At 53.1% G+C, this 24,655-nt stretch overlaps 1 protein-coding gene across 4 annotated transcripts in view; it reads left to right on the forward strand.

Moving 5' to 3' along the window:
• Atp2a3 (ATPase sarcoplasmic/endoplasmic reticulum Ca2+ transporting 3) overlaps positions 1-20,043 on the forward strand; it is a 32,930-nt gene extending 12,887 nt beyond the window's left edge. For 2 of the 4 annotated variants that reach the window (XM_077110502.1, XM_077110505.1), the window contains 15 exons: positions 1,753-2,217; positions 3,793-3,881; positions 4,035-4,137; positions 5,316-5,447; positions 5,823-5,948; positions 7,383-7,601; positions 7,698-8,033; positions 9,054-9,274; positions 10,141-10,343; positions 10,895-10,980; positions 14,232-14,365; positions 14,573-14,690; positions 15,097-15,214; positions 15,597-15,696; positions 18,587-20,043. In XM_077110502.1, coding sequence (XP_076966617.1) covers positions 1,753-2,217; positions 3,793-3,881; positions 4,035-4,137; positions 5,316-5,447; positions 5,823-5,948; positions 7,383-7,601; positions 7,698-8,033; positions 9,054-9,274; positions 10,141-10,343; positions 10,895-10,980; positions 14,232-14,365; positions 14,573-14,690; positions 15,097-15,214; positions 15,597-15,696; positions 18,587-18,650 — 2,514 coding nt within the window. In that variant the 3' untranslated portion in view covers positions 18,651-20,043. The remainder of the gene's footprint in view (positions 1-1,752; positions 2,218-3,792; positions 3,882-4,034; positions 4,138-5,315; positions 5,448-5,822; positions 5,949-7,382; positions 7,602-7,697; positions 8,034-9,053; positions 9,275-10,140; positions 10,344-10,894; positions 10,981-14,231; positions 14,366-14,572; positions 14,691-15,096; positions 15,215-15,596; positions 15,697-18,586) is intronic. The other 2 variants (XM_077110503.1, XM_077110504.1) reach the window with 2 other exon arrangements.
• The last annotated feature ends 4,612 nt before the right edge of the window (positions 20,044-24,655 follow it).

Here is a 24,655-nt window from a genome sequence, read left to right on the forward strand (position 1 = left end):
CCTGGCACTGTTCCAAACTCTTTGGACACACTAGTTTATTTAATCCACACAACAAACCTTTGAAATAAGGTTATCTGGATCTTGTTATCTGTGTTTTTCCAGAAGGAAACAGTCTCAGAGAGGTTAAGTAAATTGCCCAAGGTTACACAGCCTGAGTGGCAGAGCTGGGTTGTGAACTTAAACATCCTTACTCGAGACCTTTTCTTCTTTCCTGCTAGGATACCCAGTTCTAACCTGGGGAGGGGCAGAGCTTGCCATTAGTCATTCAACAGAAAATCCTCTAGAGGGAAAAGAGTTACAAAAGTAGGGGCTGGGGATGTGGCTCAAGTCGTAGCGCGCTCGCCTGGCATGCGTACGGCCCGGGTTCGATTCTCAGCACCACGTACAAACAAAGATGTTGTGTCTGCCGATAACTAAAAAATAAATATTAAAAAAAAAATTCTCTCTCTCCTCTCTCTTTAAAAAAAAAAAAAAGAGTTACAAAAGTAGTGGAGGGGCTAGAGGTGTAGCTCAGTGTTAGCGCGCTTGCCTAGCATGCATGAGGTCCTGGTTCCATCCCCAGCACTGCAAAAAAATAAAAAATTAAATTAAATTAAAAAAAGAAGAAGAAGAAAGAAAGAAAGAAAGAAAAGAAAAGTGAAGGATGGTGGGAATGGTCCATTTCTCAGATATAAAAACTGACCCCCTCCAAGGCATGATACCAAGTACCCTGGCTCTTCTCAGGGAGAATGGTAGCTTCAGCTCTGATGAGAGTGGCCTGTCCCCGTGGCCTCCAAGGGAGTTAACAGGTAATACTCACAGCTGTCCAGCAACAGCCTGGAGCCAGCATTGCATTTGGTGCCTCAAGGAAGGGTCAGACCAGTCGAACAGTAGCCGGGGGCACCCAGTTAATTATAAGGGACTGTACAGTCTCCCTGAAAATGGAGACCATGATGTTCATGTGGAGCACTTCTGAGGAGAGTGCCCTGCCCAGCTGCATGAATGCCTTGGACAAGATGCTTTGGGTGGGAGGGAAGCTCCTAGAGGTTTTCTCCAGTGTCAGCAGCTGTCACTAGGAAGCTCTCTGAGGGTGGTGTGGCTAACCACAGGCTATTTCCTTAGCTAAGGGGCCTGCGCTGCTCAGGGCAGAGGGAGACGAGGCTGCCGCAGCACATGCCCTCTTGCCAGCCTCCACAGCATGGCCCTTTGAAGGCACACTCAGCAATTGGCTTCCTTATCACACTGTCTTGGGCCTCTGACGAACCATTTTGCAAAAGAGAACTGAAGCACAGAGTTGCCTGTCCCTTACATGGAATTTGGGGATTTTACTGGGGCCTTAGGAATGGATGAACTTAGATTCAGGTTTTCTTCATTCTTCAGTAAATATTTAAGAACTGTGTACCTGGAATCATGGTCAGCCACTCTGCTGTGTGGCCATAGTGGTTGTTTATGAATCATGTTATAATGGGTTTGATGGGCTTATGCCCAGGCTGTGCTAGTTGTTCAGACTGTCAAGCTCAGCCCCAGAGCCACCTCTGTGCCAGACCCTTTGCTAGGCACTGGGGATATGGCAAACCAAATTCCTACTTTCATAAATCTCAGACTATCATGGAAAGTTATCAATGCCCCAATAAAAAAGTCTACAGGCACTAGCAGCATGGAGAAAAAGAAAGCCAAGTCAGAGAATGAGAGTCCTCCTCCTGCCTTGAAGAGGTTGGGTTCCTGGCCCTGGCTGGAGGCTGAGCAGTTCTTTCCTTGTCTCTCCTTGGCCAGGGCACCAATATAGCATCAGGCAAGGCAGTGGGTGTGGTGGTGGCCACAGGTCTGCACACGGAGCTGGGCAAGATCCGGAGCCAGATGGCAGCAGTGGAACCTGAGCGGACACCACTGCAGCGCAAGCTGGATGAGTTTGGGCGGCAGCTGTCCCATGCCATCTCTGTCATCTGTGTGGCTGTATGGGTCATCAACATTGGCCACTTTGCTGACCCAGCCCATGGTGGCTCCTGGCTCCGTGGTGCTGTCTACTACTTTAAGATTGCCGTGGCCCTGGCTGTGGCTGCAATCCCCGAAGGCCTCCCAGCAGTCATCACTACGTGCCTGGCACTGGGCACACGGCGCATGGCACGCAAGAATGCCATAGTACGGAGCCTGCCCTCTGTGGAGACCCTGGGCTGCACCTCAGTCATCTGCTCTGACAAGACGGGCACTCTCACTACCAATCAGATGTCAGTGTGCCGGGTAAGTGGCTGTAACCAGCTTGGGGTCCATCAGGTGTTGCTATGAGATCCTGGGCAGCTGGGCTTGCCCCCTTCCCTCTTTTTTGGCAAGGGATAGAGGAGTAAACATGGGCTCTCTCCCCTGTGGGAAGCAGATCCAGGTTCTATGGGCCAGAGCAGATGACTGGTAGGCTGTAGCAGATGATGCCTGCAGGACACATGTCACTGTGGCCTGTGTGTTACTGTGGGGCCCTGGTAAGTCTGTGGACCTCAGTCTCCTCATCTGAAGCTTGGATGTGAAAACCCTGCCAGGTAACCATTAGGAATCCAGGAGAGGGTCAAGTACAACCCTGGTGTCTCAATCAAGCTGGGTCTGGACCTAGGTTCTATCCTGCTCGATCATGACAGTGTAGCTGATGCTTGTCACTAGATATGCCAGCTCCAATGACCTAGGAAGGATGAGGGCAGGAATTATTCATTCCCTGGCACTTGATCCCACATCTTGGGCCCGCTGTCCGCATGCTCCAGGGAAGCTGGCTGAGACTTCAAATGGCAGTGGGCTCCTTCTGACCCAACAGAGAGGTGGGTGGGGAGACAGTGAAGGCTATGGGTTCCCCACTCTTCCCAGGTTCCCCATCACCCTTCTTCCAACCCTGCCCCTGCAGTCTGAGCACTAGGCCTCAGGAATCCAGGCTCAGTATTTTGAGACCCTAAGGTCCCATAGAAGCTCATCCATCAGAAGGGGAAGGGACTTTGGCAAGCTTTATTGCCCTGTGGACCCTGACCTGCTAAGATCCCTAGTAGGATTTTATCTGAATAGTGTCTCCCTTGACTGAAATAAAGATTTGAAAAGCCCAGTGTAGGGAAGATATAGAGGCTGGACACACTGGATAATAGGCTTGCTTGCTGGAGGAATGCCTCTAGAACAGAGATAAAAGCAAGAAGGTCATTACTGAGCACCTGTTGCATGCTAGACTGGCTATTTGATTATGTGCAGTGAGGAAAGCAATCTCCAGGAAACAAGAACTGTCTCCCTAGTGGAACTAGCTAACAGACAAGGAAGCAGGCTGCCCTGGGTGGGAAGAGCAACCCTGTTTCTGAGTTGCAGAGATATGGGCCTGCCAGCAGGGCCTCCCTCTCTGGAGTCACCTCTGAGTTTGGAGGTCTCTGTGCCTCAGAGCAGGGTGTGTGTTTCCTACCCTGAAGGCCAGGAATTCATCCCCTGGAAGAGAAAGGAGCAGCTGCTGGACTCTGAGCCCATTTTTTTCCCATATTACCATTGTGAAATCAAGGTTCAGGTACTTGACCAGGGATCACACTGTGAGACAGGAAGGACCAAAATCAGCAGCAGCTCCCAGACACTGAAGAATCAGCCAAAACCCCCTCAGAGTCTACAGCAAATGGCCAGACCAGAGCTGGACATACTTGGGCAGAGTATCTGCCTCAGCTGGGACCATGTACTTATTACTTCCCTCTGAGGAGGAGGGAACAGGTGGCTCTTGGGGTCGGGCATCCAGGGGTCAAGCTTTATTCAAACTGGCTACTCTGGGAGAAGGGAGGCCATCCAGCCGCCTAAGCACTCCTGTGTGCTTCGCAGATGTTCGTGGTAGCCGAAGCGAAAGCGGGCTCCTGCAGTTTGCACGAATTCACCATCTCGGGTACCACGTATACCCCGGAGGGAGAAGTGTGAGTACTCGAGAGGGGTGGGCGTGGCCTCCGGTGAGCGGGGCTCACGGAACAGCTCAGAGGTGTCCATGGGCTGGGCCTTCTGGGGGCGGGGCTAAGGGCACCTCCCGGGGGCGGGGCCGCAGCCTTGTACTGACTGTCTCAGCTTCGCAGGCGGCAGGGGGAGCAACTTGTTCGCTGCAGCCAGTTCGATGGGCTGGTGGAGCTGGCGACCATCTGTGCCCTGTGCAACGACTCAGCGCTGGACTACAACGAGGTGGGCTCCCAGTCCCTTTCCTGACCTCTCTAGTTTCCAGGCGTTCCAGATCTTTTCCCAGAGTCTCAAAGTTCCCAGGGGTGGGTGGTCTTTCCCTCTTGGGAGTGTCCCAGGAGCATACCCACCCCTGCACATCCCTGCTCCCTCCCTCTGGCTCCGATGGCTTCAGAACCCTGTCCCTGGGTTTGGGGGATGTGGAAGATCGCAGTGTAAGGGTCTGAAGGGCCAGGGATGCCTGGGGAAAGAAGTGAAGGAGGGCAGGGTGCGAAAGGGCATTTAAGGCAAAAGGCACAGCCCAGGACAGGCTGCGATGTGATTTAAGCATTGAATACCATTCGTGTGGCGAGTTGGGGAATGGAGTATTAGTAGTGTGCCCCAGCCTGAGGGGAGGTCTTCAGTCAGATCAAGTCAATGCCCATGCCAAGCTGAGGGCAGTGGAGAGCCAGCAAAAAGTTCTGAGCAGGGAGTCATGTAGTGAGCCTTGCATTTACTAAAGATCTTCCAGGTTTCTGGGTAAATGATGGTAAAGGCAGGGCAAGGTGGGAGCCGGGTGCCCTGTGTCATCTAGGCCAGAGAGATACCAGCTGAACCCTGACTGCAGGCTTAGGGAGAAGGGAGAAGGCTTGGGTCAGAGAGAGATTTAGGAACCGAAAATCCTATGACTTGGTGGTTGGGTAGGTGAAAGAGAGGGAAGAAGTCACTGCCAAAGTAGGGAGAGGAGGAGGTGGCCTGAGGGGACCTCAGGGAACAAGATGCCCTAGGCAGCATGTGGGTGTGTGGGCTTAGAGTTTGCGAGAGAGGTTCTTGACTGGGCCCAGCACTGGCAGTCAGGAGCACTTGAAAGGCAGTGGAAACAGGAGGCATTTGGGGTCTCAAGGAGAGAAGGTGGGAGGGGAGAAGCAGGGCTAGGCAGCAGGTTTTCAAGACCCAGCAAGGAGAACCTGTTGAAGGAGGTTGAGAAGGAATGGACAGAGACTGGGAAGGCACTGATGCAGGGATTGGGGTGTAAAAGTCAATACCAGACACCATGCCAACCCCAGGTCAGGCTGGCTGGGAAGGGCTCACAGGCCTGTGCAAAGACACTTTGGCAAAGGGGTCTCCAGGGGGCAAGGAGGGAGTGGGAAGTGAGGCTGGAAAGCCAAGCTGGGAGAGTCTGCCCCTCACTCCCTGTCTTCCAGGCCAAGGGCGTGTATGAGAAGGTGGGAGAGGCCACAGAGACAGCTCTGACTTGCCTGGTGGAGAAGATGAATGTGTTTGACACTGACCTGAAGGCCCTGTCCCAGGTGGAGCGAGCTGGCGCCTGCAATGCGGTGAGCAGGGTGGGGGTCTCTGGCTGCATTGCTGGGGTTCTGGGTCATCTGGAGAAGAGAAAGAAGGAATCAGAGTCTTGGGAGGCTTCTGGGAGGAGGAAGGACCTCAACCTCCTAGTAAGAAGACTCGGCTCTAAGCAAGGAGAGGGAAGGGATGAATGTGGGCAAGGGTTTGGAGTTGGGAAATGCACATTAGGCCAGGGAGTGGTAGGCTTTTAGAAAGGAAGGAAGGGGCCTCAAATGCTGTGACCAGAGGAGTACAGATACCAGGCCACAGAGAGCAAGAGGTGTCTTCTCGGGGCCAAGTGGTTGGTGAGAAGCAGAAAAGAGTTGCTGGCTCTGTCCCTCATGCCCTGACCTTCCTGGACTCTGCAGGTCATCAAGCAGCTAATGAGGAAGGAGGTCACCCTCGAGTTCTCCCGGGACCGGAAGTCCATGTCAGTGTACTGCACACCTACCCACCCTGACTCCAAGGCCCAGGGCAGCAAGATGTTTGTGAAGGTAGGGGCCTGTCTCAGGGATACCTGATTGCCAGTCCTCTGAAGCACCAGAGCCAGTAGCTACAAGAGGTTGAACTAGGGGAGGAAGAGGCCCCTTGTAGAGTGACCATGCTGTGGGGAACTAGGAACAGTATCCAAGCGTGATGGGGAGAAGCCAGGGCCAAGGGACCAAGGCTGAGGGACCCTCCCTCACCACATGGCCTTAGAGTCATCCATGCTTCTTTTTGGGCCTCAGTTTCCCCTTGCGAACAGCAGGGTCAGGCAGGCAGTTCTTAGAAGACCATTTTGCTTCTGTGGTTTTGAAGTAGTTGGTACCCTCCCTTGGTGCTCCCCCTCCCCCACATTTTTTAAATTGGTACATAACGATGGGATTTGTTGTTACGTATTCATACATGCACACAGTATAGCAATATAGTTTGGCCAGTATCGCTCCCCACCACTTTCCCCCTTCCTCTGTTGTTCTCCTTTTATTTTCATGAGATCCGTGCCCACCTTTGTTTTCCTTTTTCCTCTCTAGCTTCCGCATAGGAGAGAAAACATATGACCCTTGACCTTCTGAGTTTGACCTATTTCTCTTGACATCATGGTCTCTAGTCCCACCCATTTTCTTGCAAATGCCATAATATAATTTTTATTTAGAGTTGAATAAAACTCCATTGTGTATATACACCACATCCTCTTTTGTCCATTCATCCATTCGTGGACACTTAGGCTGGTTCCGTAGTTTGGCTATTGTGAAGATGCTAGGGGTTTTGGGGACACTGACTCCCTCAAAGAGAGAGGCACCAGTTCCCAGGCAGACCTCCATGCAGAACACCTCCAGGTGCTGCTTTCCAACCTGAAGTAGGAATCACAACCGGGACTTCACCCCACAAAGCAGATTTCAACCCTTTGCAAAATGAAAAGACTTCCACCCTGGGAGCCTAGACTACTTTGAAAAGTGAGCAACCTTTAGAGAGAAGGAGACGCCATTGAGGGAGCTTTCAAAGACTGTTCCTAGGCCTGGGGTAAGGTCCAAAGTGAGACCCTGAGGCTGCAGAGGAGCCTGTCACCCCCAACCCCAAACACACATCAGCTTCCCAGGCTCCCACCCACCACAGCCTCTGCACCTCTCTATTTTGGATCCCCTAGCTGGGCTCAGCCTGCTTCCCTACTTCCAAGGTCCCTACAGAATTGGTCCCCCAGAGAAACCAGGCAGGCAGGGGCATAGTGCCTGCATGGGATGCCATTCTCACCCACCCTACCCCTAAATGCTGCTACAGGCCTTATCAATTGTGGAGCCTATTTGGTTTCTACTCGGAGTTATCTAAGAATGGATTCTGTGCATCCTTGGGAGACCTTTCCCCATATCTGGGTCTCCTTTCCTCAGGTGGGCAGGGAGGGGTTGTGGAGCTCTGGCTGATGGAGTTGCCTCACCTCCTCCCCACCTCTGCAGGGGGCTCCTGAGAGTGTAATTGAGCGCTGCAGCTCAGTCCGTGTGGGGAGCCGCACAGCACCCCTGAATACCACCTCCAGGGAGCAGATCCTGGCAAAGATCCGAGATTGGGGCTCAGGCTCAGAGACGCTGCGCTGCCTGGCACTGGCCACCCGGGATGCACCCCCCAAGAAGGAGGACATGCAGCTGGACGACTGCAGCAAGTTTGCTCAGTATGAGGTGGGTGCTGGCGCCATGCATCTCCCTATGGTGGCCAGGCAGGTAGCAGGTCAAGGGTGGGCTCAGGTCCAGCTTGCACCTATTCCCTTCCTACAGACAGACCTGACCTTCGTGGGCTGCGTGGGCATGCTGGACCCCCCACGGCCTGAGGTTGCTGCCTGCATCACACGCTGCCACCGAGCGGGCATCCGCGTGGTCATGATCACAGGGGACAACAAAGGCACGGCTGTGGCCATCTGTCGCCGGCTTGGCATCTTTGGGGACACAGAGGATGTGAAGGGCAAAGCCTACACAGGCCGCGAATTTGATGACCTCAGCCCAGAGCAGCAGCGCCTTGCCTGCTGCACTGCCCGCTGCTTCGCCCGAGTGGAGCCGGCGCATAAGTCCCGCATCGTGGAAAACCTGCAGTCCTTTAACGAGGTCACTGCCATGGTGAGGTTATGAGGCTGGCGCCAGGGGAGGTGGTTGACTTGATTACAACTGTAATCTAGTTCTTGATCTTATGTTTAACTTCAGTGCTGACTTTGTCCCTGACCTTGACCTTGATTTCTGTCTTTTTTGTGTGTGTGCCAAGCACTCTCTGCCACTAAGCTATATGCTGGCCCCTCTGACTTCCATTTTAATCTGGTTCTTACTTTGAGCTCTACCCTAATATGGGTTTCAGCCTTGACCAGGACCCAGAGCTGATCCCTGACCACCCACCCCACCACACATACTATGCAATACTTTAATGTTGACTACAGCTTTAATATGGCTTCCAATCTTGACCTTGACAGCAACTCCAAACTTGACTATAATATCACTTCTAATGTGGATGGTAACCTTGACTTGGCCTCTGATTTTGACTTGACCTCTACTGTAATCCTTTTTTTTTCTTTCTTTTTTGTAAGGTCACAGACACCCACTGGGTAGTATACTACTTCTACCAGCCCACAATTGATAAGGCCTGTAGCAGCATTTGGGGGTATGGTGGGTGAGAATGGCATCCCATGCAGGCACTATGCCCCTGCCTGTCTGGTGTCTTTTTCAATACTAAACCTGAGTTTAGTATTGACCCTGACCTTCACTTCAAGTCCAGCCTTCACCTTGACTCCAACACATACCTGGCCCTTGACCTGGGTCACAACCTTGGCCCCTGAAGTGCCCTCAACTTTCTCCCTAACTTCAGCTTCATCTTCTACTCCATATCCCACCTGAGTTTCATCCCTGCGCTCATCACGGACTCACCCTCACTCTCTCTCCACCTCTTCCTCTTCCCTGACTTTACACTTGATCCCCCCAACTTTGCCATGGTCTCCACCCCTTGCCTTTCCTTTAGCTTCATACTTCACCCAGTTTCTAAGTTCATTCTCGATGTCATCATTTGTTCTGTCCAGCTGTCTGCTGAATTGAGGGCAGTGGGGAGGTGGAGGGAAGTTTCTCAGGTGCTGTGCTCCCTGACCTGGCCCACAGACTGGTGATGGGGTGAACGACGCACCTGCTCTGAAGAAAGCAGAGATCGGCATTGCCATGGGCTCGGGCACAGCTGTGGCCAAGTCAGCTGCAGAGATGGTGCTGTCAGATGACAACTTTGCCTCCATTGTGGCTGCTGTGGAGGAGGGCCGGGCCATCTACAGCAACATGAAGCAATTCATTCGCTACCTCATTTCCTCAAATGTTGGCGAGGTTGTCTGGTGAGGCTCTGCATCCTTCCTTCCATTCCTCTGGAGTAGCTCTGTGTCCCTGAGACTGGACTGCAGGGATTAAGGGACACATGTCCTGACCTGGTCCCACCCCAGGATGAGGAGAAGCAGGGGCACCTCATCATTCTCCAGAGGCCCTGATGACCTATGTGGACCCCAGGGAGGTACCTGAAGGGTCCCCTGTCATTCTTCCAGCTAGAGCCTCCTTTCTACTTTCATAGAACTAGTGTCACCTTTGGGCATTAATGTGTCTATGCATGTGCAAGAGTTAATTGGCCTGTGTGTGCACTTAGTGTGAGTGCCTAGTGAGAGGTACGTGTGTATGTGTGTTTCTGCATGCACGTGTGCTCTTATGCATCTTTGGGCGTGAATACAAATAGGATGATCAGGACGTGTGCATCTCACCTGTGACCCACCTTCATTCCTGTCCCCATCCATCATTTTCCCCTTTACACATGATCTTCTCCCCAACCTTGTCCTTGTCTCCAACTTATGTTCATATGTGAGAGATGTCCATGGGGGGTGGTGAGCACATGCTTGCTGGACATGTGGCTTCTGCACCTCTGCATATTGGGGCAGGCAGGTAAGTGTCTGCTTGTGTTGTGGGACTCTAGGTTTTTGTATGTGTCTAATGCTTGGCCATGTGTTGTTTGTGTGTGTTTGTGCACGCATGTGTGTGCGCGCGCGTGTGTGCACATGTATATTTGGCCTCTGGTAGGTTTAAAGAACAGATGTGTCCAGGGTCCAGAGCTGGGACTAGGGGAGGCAGGGCTGGCCTGGGTATGAGCAGGAGCTGGACCCTCCATCTGGTGGAGGCTGGGCCTGCTGGGGGCTAGAGCCCATGACTCTGGTTCTAGCATCTTCCTCACAGCAATTCTGGGCCTGCCTGAAGCCCTGATCCCCGTGCAGCTGCTCTGGGTGAACCTGGTGACAGATGGCCTACCTGCCACAGCCCTGGGTTTCAACCCACCAGACTTGGACATCATGGAGAAGCTGCCCCGGAATCCTCATGAGGCCCTCATTAGTGGCTGGCTCTTTTTCCGATATCTGGCTATTGGAGGTGAGCAGGGCCCAAGCCGTAGGTGAGCTTCCTGAGAGCCTGTATTCGTTAGGCTTGCAAACTACAGACAGAGCAATTTGGCAAACTTACAACCAAAAGAAACTCTGAGAGCTTGTGTAAAAAGACTAGAGCATACCTCAGATATGGCTGGATCCAGGCGTCAGACAGTATTATTGTCATATTTTGGCTCTGCATCGGCTCCATTTCTCAGACATGCATCCCTCAGTGTGGCAGAATGGTTGCTGCCGCTCTAGCCCTCCTGCTTGCTGTATTACAACCCCAAATTCAATGGAAGAGAGAATTTTTTGATAAAATTCTCAAGCCTGTTCTCATTAGCATAATTTGGGTCACCTGCTTAACTTCTAGCTAATTACTGTGACCACCTGGTTGTCACTCAGTGGCCACTGTTGGCATTGAGGGTAGGTGTCTACAAACCACATGACTTAGAGAGGGCAAGGGTGGTTCCCTGATGGAAATTCAGGAATTGGCTAGGAAGGGGAAATGGAAGCCAGGAAACTGCCACTACAGCCAATTTCCTCCCCTCCCTGCAGTGTACGTAGGCCTGGCCACAGTGGCTGCCGCCACCTGGTGGTTCCTGTATGATGCCGAGGGACCTCACATCACCTTCTACCAGCTGGTGAGCAACTGATGGCCAGGAAGCCTGTTGGGTAGACTCAAGGTAGAACTTACCATTTGGGCTGTTGGGAGTTCCATGGGAGAAGGATCCAGAACCCCATGGTTGCCCACCACTGTCCTACCTCACTCCCCGTATTAAACATCCACCACCTAAAGAGCCAAACTCAGAATGACTGGAAACTCAGAGACCCCAGAAGAGATGCTGCTTCCGCTCCCAAAGGGAGTTACAGGGTTTCCTTCCCCTGAGTGTGTCTGCCCCTGGCACCCGAGCAGGAGGTGGCCCCCCCGGGTCCACACTCCTGGCATCCAGCAGCCCTTGAGGCTATGGGATGAGCCCTCCTGGGCAGTGGAGAGCCTGGTCCCAGGCCCTCATCCTGAAGGCCAGCAACCCTCCCTTTCCGCCCACTACCGAAGCTCAGGTCAGCCTTGGGTGCCTGTGCCCTCTTGGTTCCTGTGGGAGCCAGACTATAGTGAGGAAGATGCCACCTCCTTCCAGCCCTGTCTCTATAATCTTTCTTTAAAGATCCCAAATCTCCAAGACCCTGCCCCCCACCTTTCGTTGCCGCATACATCCAGCTGGATGTCCCTGCAATGTCCCATGGGCACATTATAAATCCTAAATCAGTTCTTTTACCTTCCCCCACATTGGTCCCTCTCTTCCCTCCCTATCTTGGTTGCACTGCCTGCCTGGTCACCCAGCCAGTCACCTGAGAGTCACACTGATCCCTTCCCATGCCCTCCATCAATCAGTGCCCGTTGGCTCTGCATTGCCCTCTCAATAGTTGGAGCTCATCCCTTTTCTCAATTAGCTGCTTGACCAGGAAATGGCTATTAAGCATCCACTGTGTGCCCTGCACAAACTAATAAGCCTTTGGCAGTGATGAGAAAGCAGTTCCTGCAGAATTTAGTTGGGGGATGGGGGTGGGGAATGAGAGCCATGGAAATAGGTATTCACATTCAGCAGAGAAAAGACAGGTGGTTGTGGGACTCAGAAGTGGTCAAGTCTAGACCTAAGGGAGAACTTTCAGCTCCAGTTGTTGGGTTTCAAGAGGAGTCTAAAGCCCAAAGTTGCCCAGAGGAAGCAGCTAAGAGGCCACAGAGCAGGAGGCATGGAGCCTGGATCACAGTTGCCAGGTTCACACCCTAGGTCACTACATGCTAGCTCTGTGAGCCTGGGCAGACTGCTTAACCTCTCTGTACCTCATCTGCAAATGGGTAATAATAGTTCCTACCTCATAGGGCTATTGAGAGGGTTAACTGGGTTAATACTTATAAAGTGCTTAGAATGACACCGGGTACACAGTAAGAGCCATGGGTGTTCATTAAGTTAGTCAAACCCAAAGCGCCTTACAGGGTAAGGCAAGGAAGAAACAGGCAAAGGGAAGGAGTAGACACAGCAGTCGCTTCAGTAGAAATGGGCTCGAACAGGGATTCCTGATGTGCTTAGGAAACGGACAATTCAGCCCGAGCACCTTCCAATGAACCATGTAGGAATCCACACTGCGAGCCATGACCTGGGGTATAATGTGTGTGTGGCCTGGGTTCACTGGGTAGCATCTAGGAGGTCAGAATGGACAGTGTTTATACCAATGGATTTATTGAAACACCTAGGTATGATCCTGCTGGTATTTTTACCCCCTGTGCAGCTCAAGGCTGTACCTGTTTTGCATGTTCACATAAGTTGTCAGGATCTGGGAGGGTGGGGTCTGATGGTGGTGGCACAATTAACAGGAAGACTTGGTTCTCTTGGCCTCTTGGTCACTGGGTGGGTAGAGCCAGGTTCCAAGTCCAGGACATTTTCTTGGCTGTATGATCAGCTCCAAATAAAAGCGAGTACCCTTGCCTCCGATGTGTGGCTTTGGGAGAAACAATTCCTCTCAAAAAAAGAGACAAGATTCTCTATCTCTTGGTTAAAATAAGAACTAGCCAACCCATAGTTTCCTAATTTTCCTTCCTGCACGAGAGAACAGAGGCAGGTGCCCAGAGCTTCCTTGGCCACTGCCACTCGTGCCGTGGGGGAAAAACGGGCTGCCCTCACTGCACAGGTAGACAGACAGTGCATCCCTTCATGAGTTCCCCTTGGAGGATTATTTTCACAGCACAGCGCCCCATTTTCAAAGCTCTCCCAGAAGCAGATTTATGTTATCATAGAACTGATCTGTCTGGTGGTTTTGAACGTTTACACCCATCCCCATGACATGGAAGAGAATGCAATGGAAGTTCTCCTGAAGGTTCTCACCTCAGTATCTCATCTCATTAGATGAGCAGCAGGGAAACTGCCCCAGGCTACAGGGGCCAGGGCCACTTCCTTTATCACACCCTGACAGTTTCTTGTTAATTGCACCCATGATTCATGACCCATGATTCATGACCCATCTCATAAGCAAAAAGCAAGTCTGCTGGAGCTCAATTTCAGTGGCAGAAAGGGAGTGAAGTAGGAAGAGGATTGTCATTGTCATCATTGTTTTTGGTACCAGGGGTGATTAACCACTGATCCACATCCTCATCCTTTTTTATTTTTTTATTTTGAGACAGGGTCTCATTAATTTACTGAGGCTACCCTCAGCCTCCAGAGTCATTGGGAGAACCGACATGCACCACCACGCCCAGCTGAAACCTTTTTCCTAATAGCAGTAAAGAGCTGGGCATGGTGGCCCATGCCTGTGGTCCCAGCTACTCAGGAGGCTGAGTCAGGAGGATCACTGAACCCATGAATTCAAGACCAGCCTAGGCAACGCAGCAGGACCCTGTCTCAAAAAAAAGAAAAGAGAGGAAAAAGAATCAGAATCAGAGTAACAGTGAATAAGGCCTGTGTGGCCTTCGTCTTCTACACTCTAAAGGGAAATTTCATTCACCCATGATTTTGTTGTTTGGTTTTCACATGCTTTTACTTATTCACGGGTCTTGGTCAATTCCTGCACCTGAGAGACTCAGGGGACCCTGCAGAGCCTTGGGGCAAACCCTGGACCCTCCCACCAACTGCAGGCCCCTGTTGTCCTCCCCAGCCTCATGCGGCTGTTGTGCCTCAGATCTACAGGCCCCTGACAGTGGCCCTCCTTCCTCAGCGTCTCCTTGCAGCACAGTGTAGCCCCATGTTCCCCCCACTGAGAAGCAGCTCTCATGGGGTCCCTGAGTTCATCCTGTGGGAGTGCTCTGCCCCCTGTTGTCCTCAGGTGTGGCTGAGGGCAGGGATCGGGGGATGCTTTCCTGTCTACCTGCCCGCTCCTCCCTGACCATGCCCTGTGCCCTCAGAGGAACTTCCTGAAGTGCTCTGAGGACAACCCGCTCTTTGAGGGCATCAACTGCGAGGTCTTTGAGTCCCGCTTCCCCACTACCATGGCCTTGTCGGTGCTTGTGACCATCGAGATGTGCAATGCCCTCAACAGGTGGGTGGGCACAGGGCTGGAGCTGGGCTGAGGGTCTGGGGGTACCCAGGAGGGGCTCTGAGAATCAGTGAGGCTAGAATTGGGACCTGGGGGACAAAGGAGGCCAAGGCTGGGGTGTGAAGGGAAGTCTGAGTGTGCTAGAATGGGGGTGGCCCAGCAGGGTCCCCTGCACCCTGGCCTGAGGTGAGTACCCCGTGCCCTTGGCAGCGTCTCGGAGAACCAGTCGCTGCTGCGGATGCCGCCCTGGCTGAATCCCTGGCTGCTGGCGGCCGTGGCCATGTCCATGGCCCTGCACTTCCTCATCCTGCTGGTGCCACCCCTGCCCGTGAGTTGCCCAGACTGCCTCCTCCCCCGCTTTGGTTCCTGGAGTGATAAGAACCAGTCTTTGGATGTTAGGGGCCTTAGGCTGGGCACTGGGCCTTCCCAGGTCCCTCTGCAGTAGAAGGAGCCCCCTGACTAAGGGGCAGATGTGGAGATCCCTTGCAGATAAGAGTGTCCCAAGACTGAGGTGGGAGGCAGTCGCAAGGATTTTCCAGAGCATGGATGGGCTTAGTCCTGTGGGCGAGAGAGGGGAGAGCACTCCTGACAGAGGAGACTGAGTGGACAAAGACCTGCAGGTGGGACATCAAGGGGGGTCTTAGAAGTGCTCACAGAGAGGCCATTGGTGTCCAGGTGGATGAAGTAGGTGGCCGGCTCAAGCCTGAACCAGATCCCTCTTTTCTCCCCACCAGCTCATTTTCCAGGTGACCCCACTGAGCGGGCACCAGTGGGTGGTGGTGCTCCAGATATCTCTGCCTGTCATCCTGCTTGATGAGGCCCTCAAGTACCTGTCCCGGCATCACATGGACGGTGAGTAGAAGGCCCCAGGCCCTCTGTCCTGCTCGTCCCCAGCCTGTCTCCCTGCCTGCCTCTGCTCTTGAGCTGCCATGGCCACTCAGTGTGGGTGACTCAGATGGTCCCAGCTCCAGCCTACCTGTCTGTATGGTGAAAGTTTTCTTGGGTCACAAATTTGAGGACAGGAAGGGGTTTTAGTGGCTGTGACATGAGGTGTGTGGGGGGGTTTTGTGTTGCAGGGGTCTGGTTGGGCTCACAGGGCTGCCAACGGGGACACTGCTGAGGGGCACGCTGCCTTGCTCTCCTCACTCACCACCACCCCACTCACTGCCAGGACACTGTGCCTTCCTTCTGGCCTTGGCCTCTGACCCCTCTGCACTGGCCTGTCTTTATCCAGGCATTCTCGGGACAGTCTCACAGGCCTGGAGTAGGCAGCCGCTGACCAGCTCCCGGACCCCAGACCACACCGGGTTGGCTTCTTTGGTGTCACCTTGTGGGTGGGTGCAAGGGGAGGGTCTGCCTTCATCCAGCAATGGAAGACAGAATGACAGGGGTCAGGTGGGGAGGCCCCACATGGAGGAGCAGGCTAGGGGAGGGGCCTGCTCTGGGCACTAGGTCTTTGGGGGCTACTTCTGGCAGGAATGTGTTCCTGCTTTAAGGAAGTGAGACGAGCTATAAATAAATCACATGCTTATCATTCCACAGGGACCAAGGCAATCAATTGGCTTCCATCCCCCCGCTGGCCAGTGTGCTGGACACCACAAATAATTTGTCTTCTTTTTTTTGGTACCGGGGACTGAACCCAGGGCTATTTAACCACTGAGCCACATTCCAGCCCTTTTTTTGTATTTTATTTAGAAACAGGGTCTCGCTGAGTTGTTCGGGCCTCGCTAAGTTGCTGAGGCTAGCTTTGAACTCACCATCCTCCTGCCTTGACTTCCCGCCTTGACCTTCTGAGTTGTTAGGATCACAGGGATGCACCATCACTTCCAGCTAAATAATTTGCCTTTTAAGAAGGATCTAGACTTGGGTTGTAGCTGAGTGGTAGAGTGAGTGTGTTGCACCTACAAGGTCCCAAGTTCCACACCCACGGGGTGCCATAAAAAGGCCAAACAACAACAAAATAAAAAGGGCCAAATGAGTCAGCCTCTTCACTCTGGAGAAGCTGGCCTGTTATTATAAGTCTGTCTGGAAAGTGACTGGACCCAAAGCAGGGTCTGTTGGAGTCCCTGAGAGGGATCTGGGAGCTGGACTGGACCACTTTCCCTACCCTACACACGTGATTCTTTCCAGCTCAACCCTCTGTGGACACCCCTGGGAGATGCTGAGGAGAAGATGTGTCCCACACCTATGGGGGCCCAAGGCATCCCGGCTCTGGCCAGAGCACAGGGATGTTCTACTAGGAAAATCCTCTGGCCAACCCTGAGCTCACTAACTCACCTTCAAGGCCTCCCAGGGACACGGGCAACTTGGATGGCTCCTTTGTCCTCATCAAGAGATTTCCCCAGTGGCTACAGCTGCTGATGAGTGTAGCAAGTTTTCTTGAGAAAACTTAAAAATGAGAAAATTCTGTCCAGGGATAAAATTCCTCAGCCAGTGTCATGAGGAGCCGTGTCATGGGTGCTCTTTAGCATTGGCTGCTGGGAAAGGAGGGTTCTTAGGCCCAGTGGAAGTGGGAGAGGGAGCCCAGGATGGGGGCAGGAGGGAGCTATTCCTGCCTGCCTGGGGTTCAGGCTTAAAACAGAGGTTAAAAAGGACAGGACAACCTGGTGAGGCAGGGGCTGGGGGTGTGTCTTATGGGGCTGGTGCCTGGAGTTCAGGGCAGAGAGGTAAGGCCCAGAGGGCAGCAATATCCCTGAATGTCATGGTGAGGGCCTGAGCATTATCCTTAGGGTAATGGGGAGCCACAAAGGGGTTGCAAGCTTAGAAGGGCCTGTGGCAACCATGGCAGACACGTAGAGGGAGACTGGAAGGCTGTAAGCAGGGAGACTTGGGGGTGCTGAGCTGCACCAGGGAAGGGAGCTGATCTCAAGCAAGACCTTTTCCTCCACCTTTTTTTTTTTTCTTTTTTCCCCCAGTACCAGGGATTGAACCCAGGGGCACTTAACCACTGAGCCACATCCCCACCCCTTTTTTATATTTTATTTAGAGGCAGGGTCTCACTGAGTTGCTTAGGACCTCGCTAATTTGCTGAGGATGGCTTTGAACTCACCATCCTCCTGCCTCAGCTTCCCAAGTCACTGAGATCACAAGCACACTACCACACCTGGTTTCCCTCCACCTTAAACCAGAGACGTTAACTGTGGTCCCCCTGAAATTTTACTTGAAAGGGCAGTGACTTTGGGGCTGGGGGGAGGGACCCAGGGTGGGTACCTGAGGCCACTTCTAGAGGTGGGGTAGAGGAATGTGCTTGCTGGAAGCCTGGACAGCTCTTCCCTGGGCATGCAGGCGGGCAGCTGCCGTCCCTTGAGACTCCTAAAGCCGATGGAGTGGGGGTGAGAGAGGGGACCCTTTACATTCCCAAGCCAGCCAAGTGGCCTTTTAGGGAAGTTTTGCTGAGGCTTGATGCCTGTGGCTTCCCCATGATTTATGAAGGATGTGTACTGGGGAGAATTGTGGATGCAGGGTCAGCTCGAGGGTGTTGGGATGGGGGTCCTCTTGTTCCACCTCCTGGCTCTGTCCAGGTGTGGCTGGTCAACTGTCAGGGGAGGCCTGTGCTGGGCTATGAGGAAGGAAGGATGGAGAGGCCAAGTGGGGACAGATCTGGGAGAGTCCTGAGTACAAGATAGGCTTGGACTTTATTCTGGGGACAGTGGGGAGCCATGAAAGGGAATGGGCTGCTTTGGACTTTTGCTGGTTGCCTGTGGCTGGAAGTGGATGGTGAGGGGAGACAGGGCTGGGGACTGGGACAGGGCTTGAGGTCTTCAGGCCCTGGTGACATATAGTAGAGGAAGACTTATAACTCAGGGATTTAATCGAAATCCAGCTGAGGTATGTGTGATGGGGAGGATACAAGGATGACCCCCACTTCTAAATCTCAATGAGAGTAGGGGGTTCCCCAGACTACAAAACATGAGGACCTTTCACTGAGTGGTTGGGGGCATTAACAGAGTATGTGCAGTGCAGGAGGCCTGGGGGGACCCCAGGGGAAGATGTCCAGGCCGCAGATGGATTCTTAGGGATGCAGCTGAGGAGAGCTGACAGACTGAGGCTAGACCAGGATCCTGAGGAAGGAAGACTGTGGGGAGGGGGTGGGGAGGTGGCGGGGGTGGCACTGTCTCCAGAGAAATGGAGAGTGGAAGGGGCCCAGGAAGGAGCTGGGAGGCGCTGGGCTGGATGTGTACTTTCACACATGTATCTTAACATGATCTCTGGTTTTTCTTCCAGAAATAAAGGATCAGAAGTGAATGCAGGGATCAGAGCAGAGTCTCCAGTGTGTACCTCAGACTGATGGTGCCCAAGCATTTGTCCCACTCCCACCCCTGCCACCATGCTCACCCACCTGCCCACTGGGCCCTGATGGACACGCAACAGTCCTGAGGCCAGAACGGTCACACCCAGGTCCAGTCCTGGGGTCCCTGTCCCCACTGCCATCTGACCTGGGGGGGCTGTGTAGTTCACGTCTCTTGAACTCTCCTGGGAAGATCCCTTGCTGAAACTCTGGCCCAGGAGCTGAGCCTGGGAGGGGGGCTGCGGGAAGCCAGAGCTGGCGGTAGATCTGGAGCTGCAGAGTCCCCGGAACCTTCATATCTACCAGCACATACTGGAGCCTGCACCCCTTGCATGGAGGCTGGGCCTCTACTTGGTGACCCGTGCCTCTGCACTGATGGAGAACACCGGCTCTGACCTGTCAGTCAGTGCCTGGTCTGGAACCTGATCAGCTCCACGGAGGGGTATCGGAGGGGGCCATCTGGGCCCAGCTGTATACAGCGAGGCGGGAGGCCTCCACCAAGTTGGCTCCTGAGAGCTGGAGTCTGTTTCTGTTTATATGTGCAGGCCCCAGGGGGTTGAAACGTCAGAGAGAAAGGAACACAAGGGGCAGGGAGGAGGGGCGAGGCAGAACCCTCTTTGCCTGGGGGAGACACTGGGCTGCCTGCCTCAGCTCAGCTCCCTTTCCAAACTCAGGTTTCCCTGTCCTCAGCAAATGACTGGGTGGTGCCTGGTCCACCAAGCAGAGGTCAGATTTGCTATCCATGTCCCTAGTGCCTGAGACCCCCAGATGTCCTTAGGTCCCTGACCACTATACTGTCCCATCCTGTCTGGTGTGCAGCTGTCTCTGCATAGCTGGCTGATGCTGAGTCTCCTGGACCCTTGGCCTCACTTTTTGCCCATTCCCTCCATACACACGCATCCATGAGCCAAAAAGATGTCACTAAGGATGGCTATCTCCCAAGGGCACTTACCCCCTCTTCCCGCTTCTCACTGGAAGAATGCATCTCTCTGTGGGTCTCCTGTCAGATGGTAGGAAGACAGCAGTTTGATTGACAGGAATTTCCTCTTACTCAGCTTTTGTTCCTTTGGCAAAAACTAGCTAGGCATAGCAGAAAATAGCAAGTAAAGAACTGTCTATATGTCTTCTCCCCTTCTTGAGAGTGTACCAAGTGATGATTTTACATGTAAATCAAGACTCACATCCCTGTCCTGGTCCCCAGAATTTCCCCCCTCCGCCTGCCTCATAGTTTAATGGTCTCCTCATTCTGTGGCCCCTTCCCTCAAGCTTCCTCCCACCCTCTTGCAGTTTCTGGAAGGGCCCTGAGAGAAACGAGTTGGGGGTGCTCTGGCAGGGGCAGGGCCCTGTACCCACCTGCTGACATGCTGCCTGGTAGAGAAATAAAAGTGGTGTGCCTGGGGCAGTGGAGGGTGGCCAGTGTCTGTTTTCTGGAGTGTGGGCCCTGGGGTCCACCGCTCCATCCCTCAGCAAAGCAAAGGTCTGAAGCTCCTGCATCAGCCAGAAGTTGTCTCTTCCAAGACAAGGCTTTGGAGAGGCACTGAATTCCAAAACCACATCTCATGACAGATGGAGGTTGTGGCGAATCTTCACACTTGCTTCTCCTGTGGACAGCACTTGACAGTTTGAACACATTCAAAGGCCTTTTAAGATTGTTATGATCTACATGTCACTCCAGCATGTCACCAAAGCCCTGAGGCAGGGTTAGGTCTGGAACCTGAATATTGAGAGCCTCTTGCACATCATAGAGGCTCCCTCATCCCTGGCAGTTTTGTAGGTCTGTGATATTCCCTGAAAAGTCCCATGACTCTTTTGCTCTGTTTCCCTCCCTTCAATCCTTAGGATCCCATTCATCTATGGTGCTAAGCCTTGTTCAAATGTGTTTCCCATCTCCCCAAGGCTTCCCCCAGATCACAGGACCCTGAGGCCTCTGTGGCTGCTTCAGATGACCTAACCTGCCCAAGTGGCCTTGCCTTTCTGGGATCAGGGCTCTCCAAAGGGACTAGCCATGTCCGTTGTTTCTTTGATCTGGAGGGAGGACATATCACTAAGGTTTGGTATCTAATCCTCAGCTCACCTGGGAAGGACACTCAGGCCCTGCCAATGAGACCAGAGGCAGGACCCACTATACAATTTGCAGGGCCCGTCACAAAATGCAAACATGGATCCCCTTGTTCAAAAATGAAGAATTACAGTGACATCAGAATATTACGCCAAGTGCCAGAACTTTCTGTTTCTGAGCATAGGCCTAATGCAGTTGCAGAGGCTGCATGTCCATGACTGGAAAAGACAGACCTGCCTTTAGGGGCTTCTAGGGTTTTTTCCCAGGGAGTGAGACAGGATGGGTCAAAGAAGTCTTTCCACAAGGGCCATCTATAGGACCTCTCGGACACAAAACCTTTTTCATACTCCTCATCTCCCAGGGTCTTCAGCAGGCCTGTGAGATGAGCCAAGAGGTGTTATGACTCCATTTGGACTCTGAGGATTTGAACTCTGAGGAAACCAAGGCCCAGAAAGGCAATGTATTGCCCAAGGCCTTCTGAGGACCTGACCATTGTGGCTGGCACACAGGGTGTGGGGCTAAGTCAGGCTGAGGGGACTTTTGTTGTGCCAGTTACAACCTTCCCAGAAGCCTCTGGGGCTCCATAGTCAAGTCTACATTGCCTCCACCCCCACCCAGGCCTGCTCAAGTCCAGCTCTATCCGGCCCACAGCATGGAGTCCGCAGGCCAAGACAGGGCGGCCAAGGTAAACAGAGAGGTTTCCTTACCTCGCAGCTGCTCACCCAGGAGGGAATTCCAGGGCAAGCCCTGGCACACTCCTCTCTGGCAGCTGCCAAAATGCCCGTGGGTTCCTCTGCCCCTCCAGAGACCAGGACTTCATGCTCCCCAGGCCCCCCATCCTCCACCCCTCACAGTGGAGCAAGAGACCATGTTGGAGCTGTGTTAGGAGAAATGGGGGAGAAACCCAGAGACAGGGAAGAGAAAGGAAGACACGTGTCCCTGAAGACCTGGCTTGGGTGTCTGTCACATCTTTTCTCATTATAGGGCCCAAAAGTTCACCTGTGATATGTCCACACAACAGAGTACTCCTCAACAGCAAAAGGAAACAAATTACCGATAGATTAATAGCAGGAAGGAAACTTAAAATCACTGTTGAGTAAATATAAGCCAAAAAAAAAAAAAAAAAAAAAAAGAGCTCATCCTATATGATTCCACTCCACTTCTACAAAGTTCTAGAAAAGACAGAACAAATCTGCAGTGACAAAGCAGATCTGTGACTGCCTTGGCCTGGGTGCTTGGGAAAGATTGACTGCAAAGGGGCAGGAGGGAACCTTCTAGAAATGATGTATTGCAGGGATGGGGAGAGGGAGCTCCACGCATTTGTCAGAGCTCATCAAACCCTGTGTCTAAAATGGGTACATTTTATTATATGTGAATTATACCGCTACCTAATTTGATTTAAAATACATGAATAAATTAAAAGATAGGAGCTGGAGAGGCAGGTTAGTGTGTGTCCCGCATGGGGGTGCTGGGGCGTCCAGTGGAGCTGGGGAGGAGATGGAGACTCCTGAGTGAAGTGGAGGAGACCTCAGCCAGCCCCAGGGGCTCCTTTCTTTCAGCAACTCGAAGAGTCTGGGACCCAAGGGATAATAGCCCTGAGGGATGGAGAACAAACAGGGTCCTTGAACACTGGGCAAGATGGCTCCCAGCCTGGTCATGGCCCACACATAGTAAGGGGAGCAGCTGTACAAGTCCCAACAATGGGGAGAAGCCAACCCTGGGGGCCACAGCTGTGCCCCAGGCCTCCACATAGATGAGTGCCTTCCTGCTGCCTCCCCTTGATAGTCTGTTAGGCTGCCCCAGGTCTCTGCTCAGTGCTGTTTGAGAGGCTGCTTGGAACTGTGGAACCCAGGACAGCCAGGCAGGCCTGACGGCATGAGAGTTGGACTAAGGTGTTGGGACCCTTGGGACCTGGGTGGCCAAGGAGAGCAACTAGAGCCTGGTGCACACCCTTTTGAGGGTTCAGGCTGGCCTCCAGACCTGGGCAGTGGCTCCAGGATGGGCACCGGCCCCCTCCATGCACCACAGAGCCGCTAAATTTAGCCAGGCAGGGGAGGCCATCCTGGGGCCGAGTGCTTGGCAGCAGGGTTTTGTCTCCCTACAAGGCCCGGCCCAGTACCCGAGACGGCCACCCGGCCTTTGGGCTTATAAGGCAGGCTTGGCAGATCTCAAGTGCTGGAGTCTTTAAGTGGCCCTGGGCCAAGCCCTCAGACTTTGGGGAACCTCCTTTTCAGTCACCAGCAGACATGAAAACTACTTGTTCTGTGACCTTGGGCCAGGGACTCAACTGCATCTGTAAAATGGGGATTCTGGTACCTACCTCTTAAGTCTGTGATAGAAAACCCTGCTTAGTGTGTGCAATTCTAACCTCTGCCCGCCCACCCATGTCCCCATAATGCCCAGAACAAACACAGGTGTCTGTCCCTGAAGATGCTGGATGGAATTGTGGCCAAGGGTGAGAAAGATGCTCCCCTCTGAGCATCATTTGCAAAATTAGGCATGGTTTCAACATGGACCCCATCAGCTGGCTGTCTTACTCTCTCTTAGCAAGAAAAGAAATTTAGGTTTTTGGTCACACTTTTTGGATTTGCTAATTTCTCCAAATGAGCTTGTCTTCCATGACAGTCTTCTTTTGAAGGTCAGTGCCAATGCCCAGGCTGTAACAGAAGCACATGTGTGGAGGATATGGTTCTTGCTGTCTGTCTGTCCATCCCCAAGCCTGGCTCCTTAGAGGAGGAGGAGGGAAGGGAAAGGAGGAATAAGAGAAAGAAGAGGAGAAAATGAGGGGGAGGAGGAGGTGGAGGAGGAAGAGAGAAGGGTAAGAGATTAAATGATGACTGCCTGCCTGCCTCATTTCCTTCCTTCCTTCCTTCCTTCCTTCCTTCCTTCCTTCCTTCCTTCCTTCCTTCCTTCTCTCCTTCCCCTACTCCCTCACTTATTGCCTGCTCTTCTCTGGAACATGGCATGGGTGTCAGGGAGAAGGCTGGGTACAGAGGGGCACAGGAATGGCTCAGCCTCAGCACATACCCACTACCGTCACACACTGCTAGTGTTCTGGGGCCTCCTAGACCAATGACCTTGGGTCAGCTGGGAGAGGGGTAGGGCTTTTTGTTTGGGGTCAAGACCAGGCCAAGGGGATGTGCCGCCAACCACAGCTCTGGCTCCAAGAATCTCTGGATCTTTTTCCTTAGAAAAGTGCAGGATGTGATTCTTGCCAGCTCCCCTTGAAGGTGGCGACGAACAGATGAGCCCTGAGTTATCTATCCCCACTGGATCGGCAACAGCTCTGCGTGTGGTAAGGCTATTCTCCTTCACGAGGAGGGATGGGCCTGGGCTGTGGGCTTGCCTTCTTTGGGAGCCTCTTGCTATCCAGAAAGCAACCCTGCTCATGCTGGTTCTGGGGGCAGCCCGGATTCCCTGCCCCAGGGCCTGGCTCTCCGCCCAGAGCAATTCCCCAGCTAGTGGCCTGCCAGGAAGAAGATTCCTTATCAGCCCTGTGGGGGGTGGGGGCCTCCTGGACAGAGTTCTTGAGGTAAGGGCTGGCTGGGAGGCCCCTGCTTCAAGCTTGAACCTCCAATACTGCCCATGGAGAGCTTAGGACACTCATCTCTCCCCTCTGAGCATCATTTGCAAAATTAGGCATGGGGTAAGGAGGTCTCCAGCTCTGGGGTCTGGGGCCCCAGATTCAGGGCCAGAGTTACTGTTGGGGAGGGGAGAGGCTGCAGAAGGGCCAGACCCCAAACTCAACAGTGTCCTCAAGACCTCTGTCCTCAGTGTTGTCAGGACCCATCCGCCAGGGATGGGTCTCAACCTCTGAGACAAGTACCATTATCATCACTCCCTCTACAGATGAGGAATCAGGCTCAGAGAGGCAAGGCCACGCTCCTGATCCCCACTGCCAATAAGTGGCAGACCCAGGGATGTCTGAGGTCAGACTGTCCCTGCT

Source organism: Callospermophilus lateralis, chromosome 11 (assembly GCF_048772815.1).
Source record: "Callospermophilus lateralis isolate mCalLat2 chromosome 11, mCalLat2.hap1, whole genome shotgun sequence".
In the NCBI taxonomy this organism is placed as follows: Eukaryota; Metazoa; Chordata; class Mammalia; order Rodentia; family Sciuridae; genus Callospermophilus; species Callospermophilus lateralis.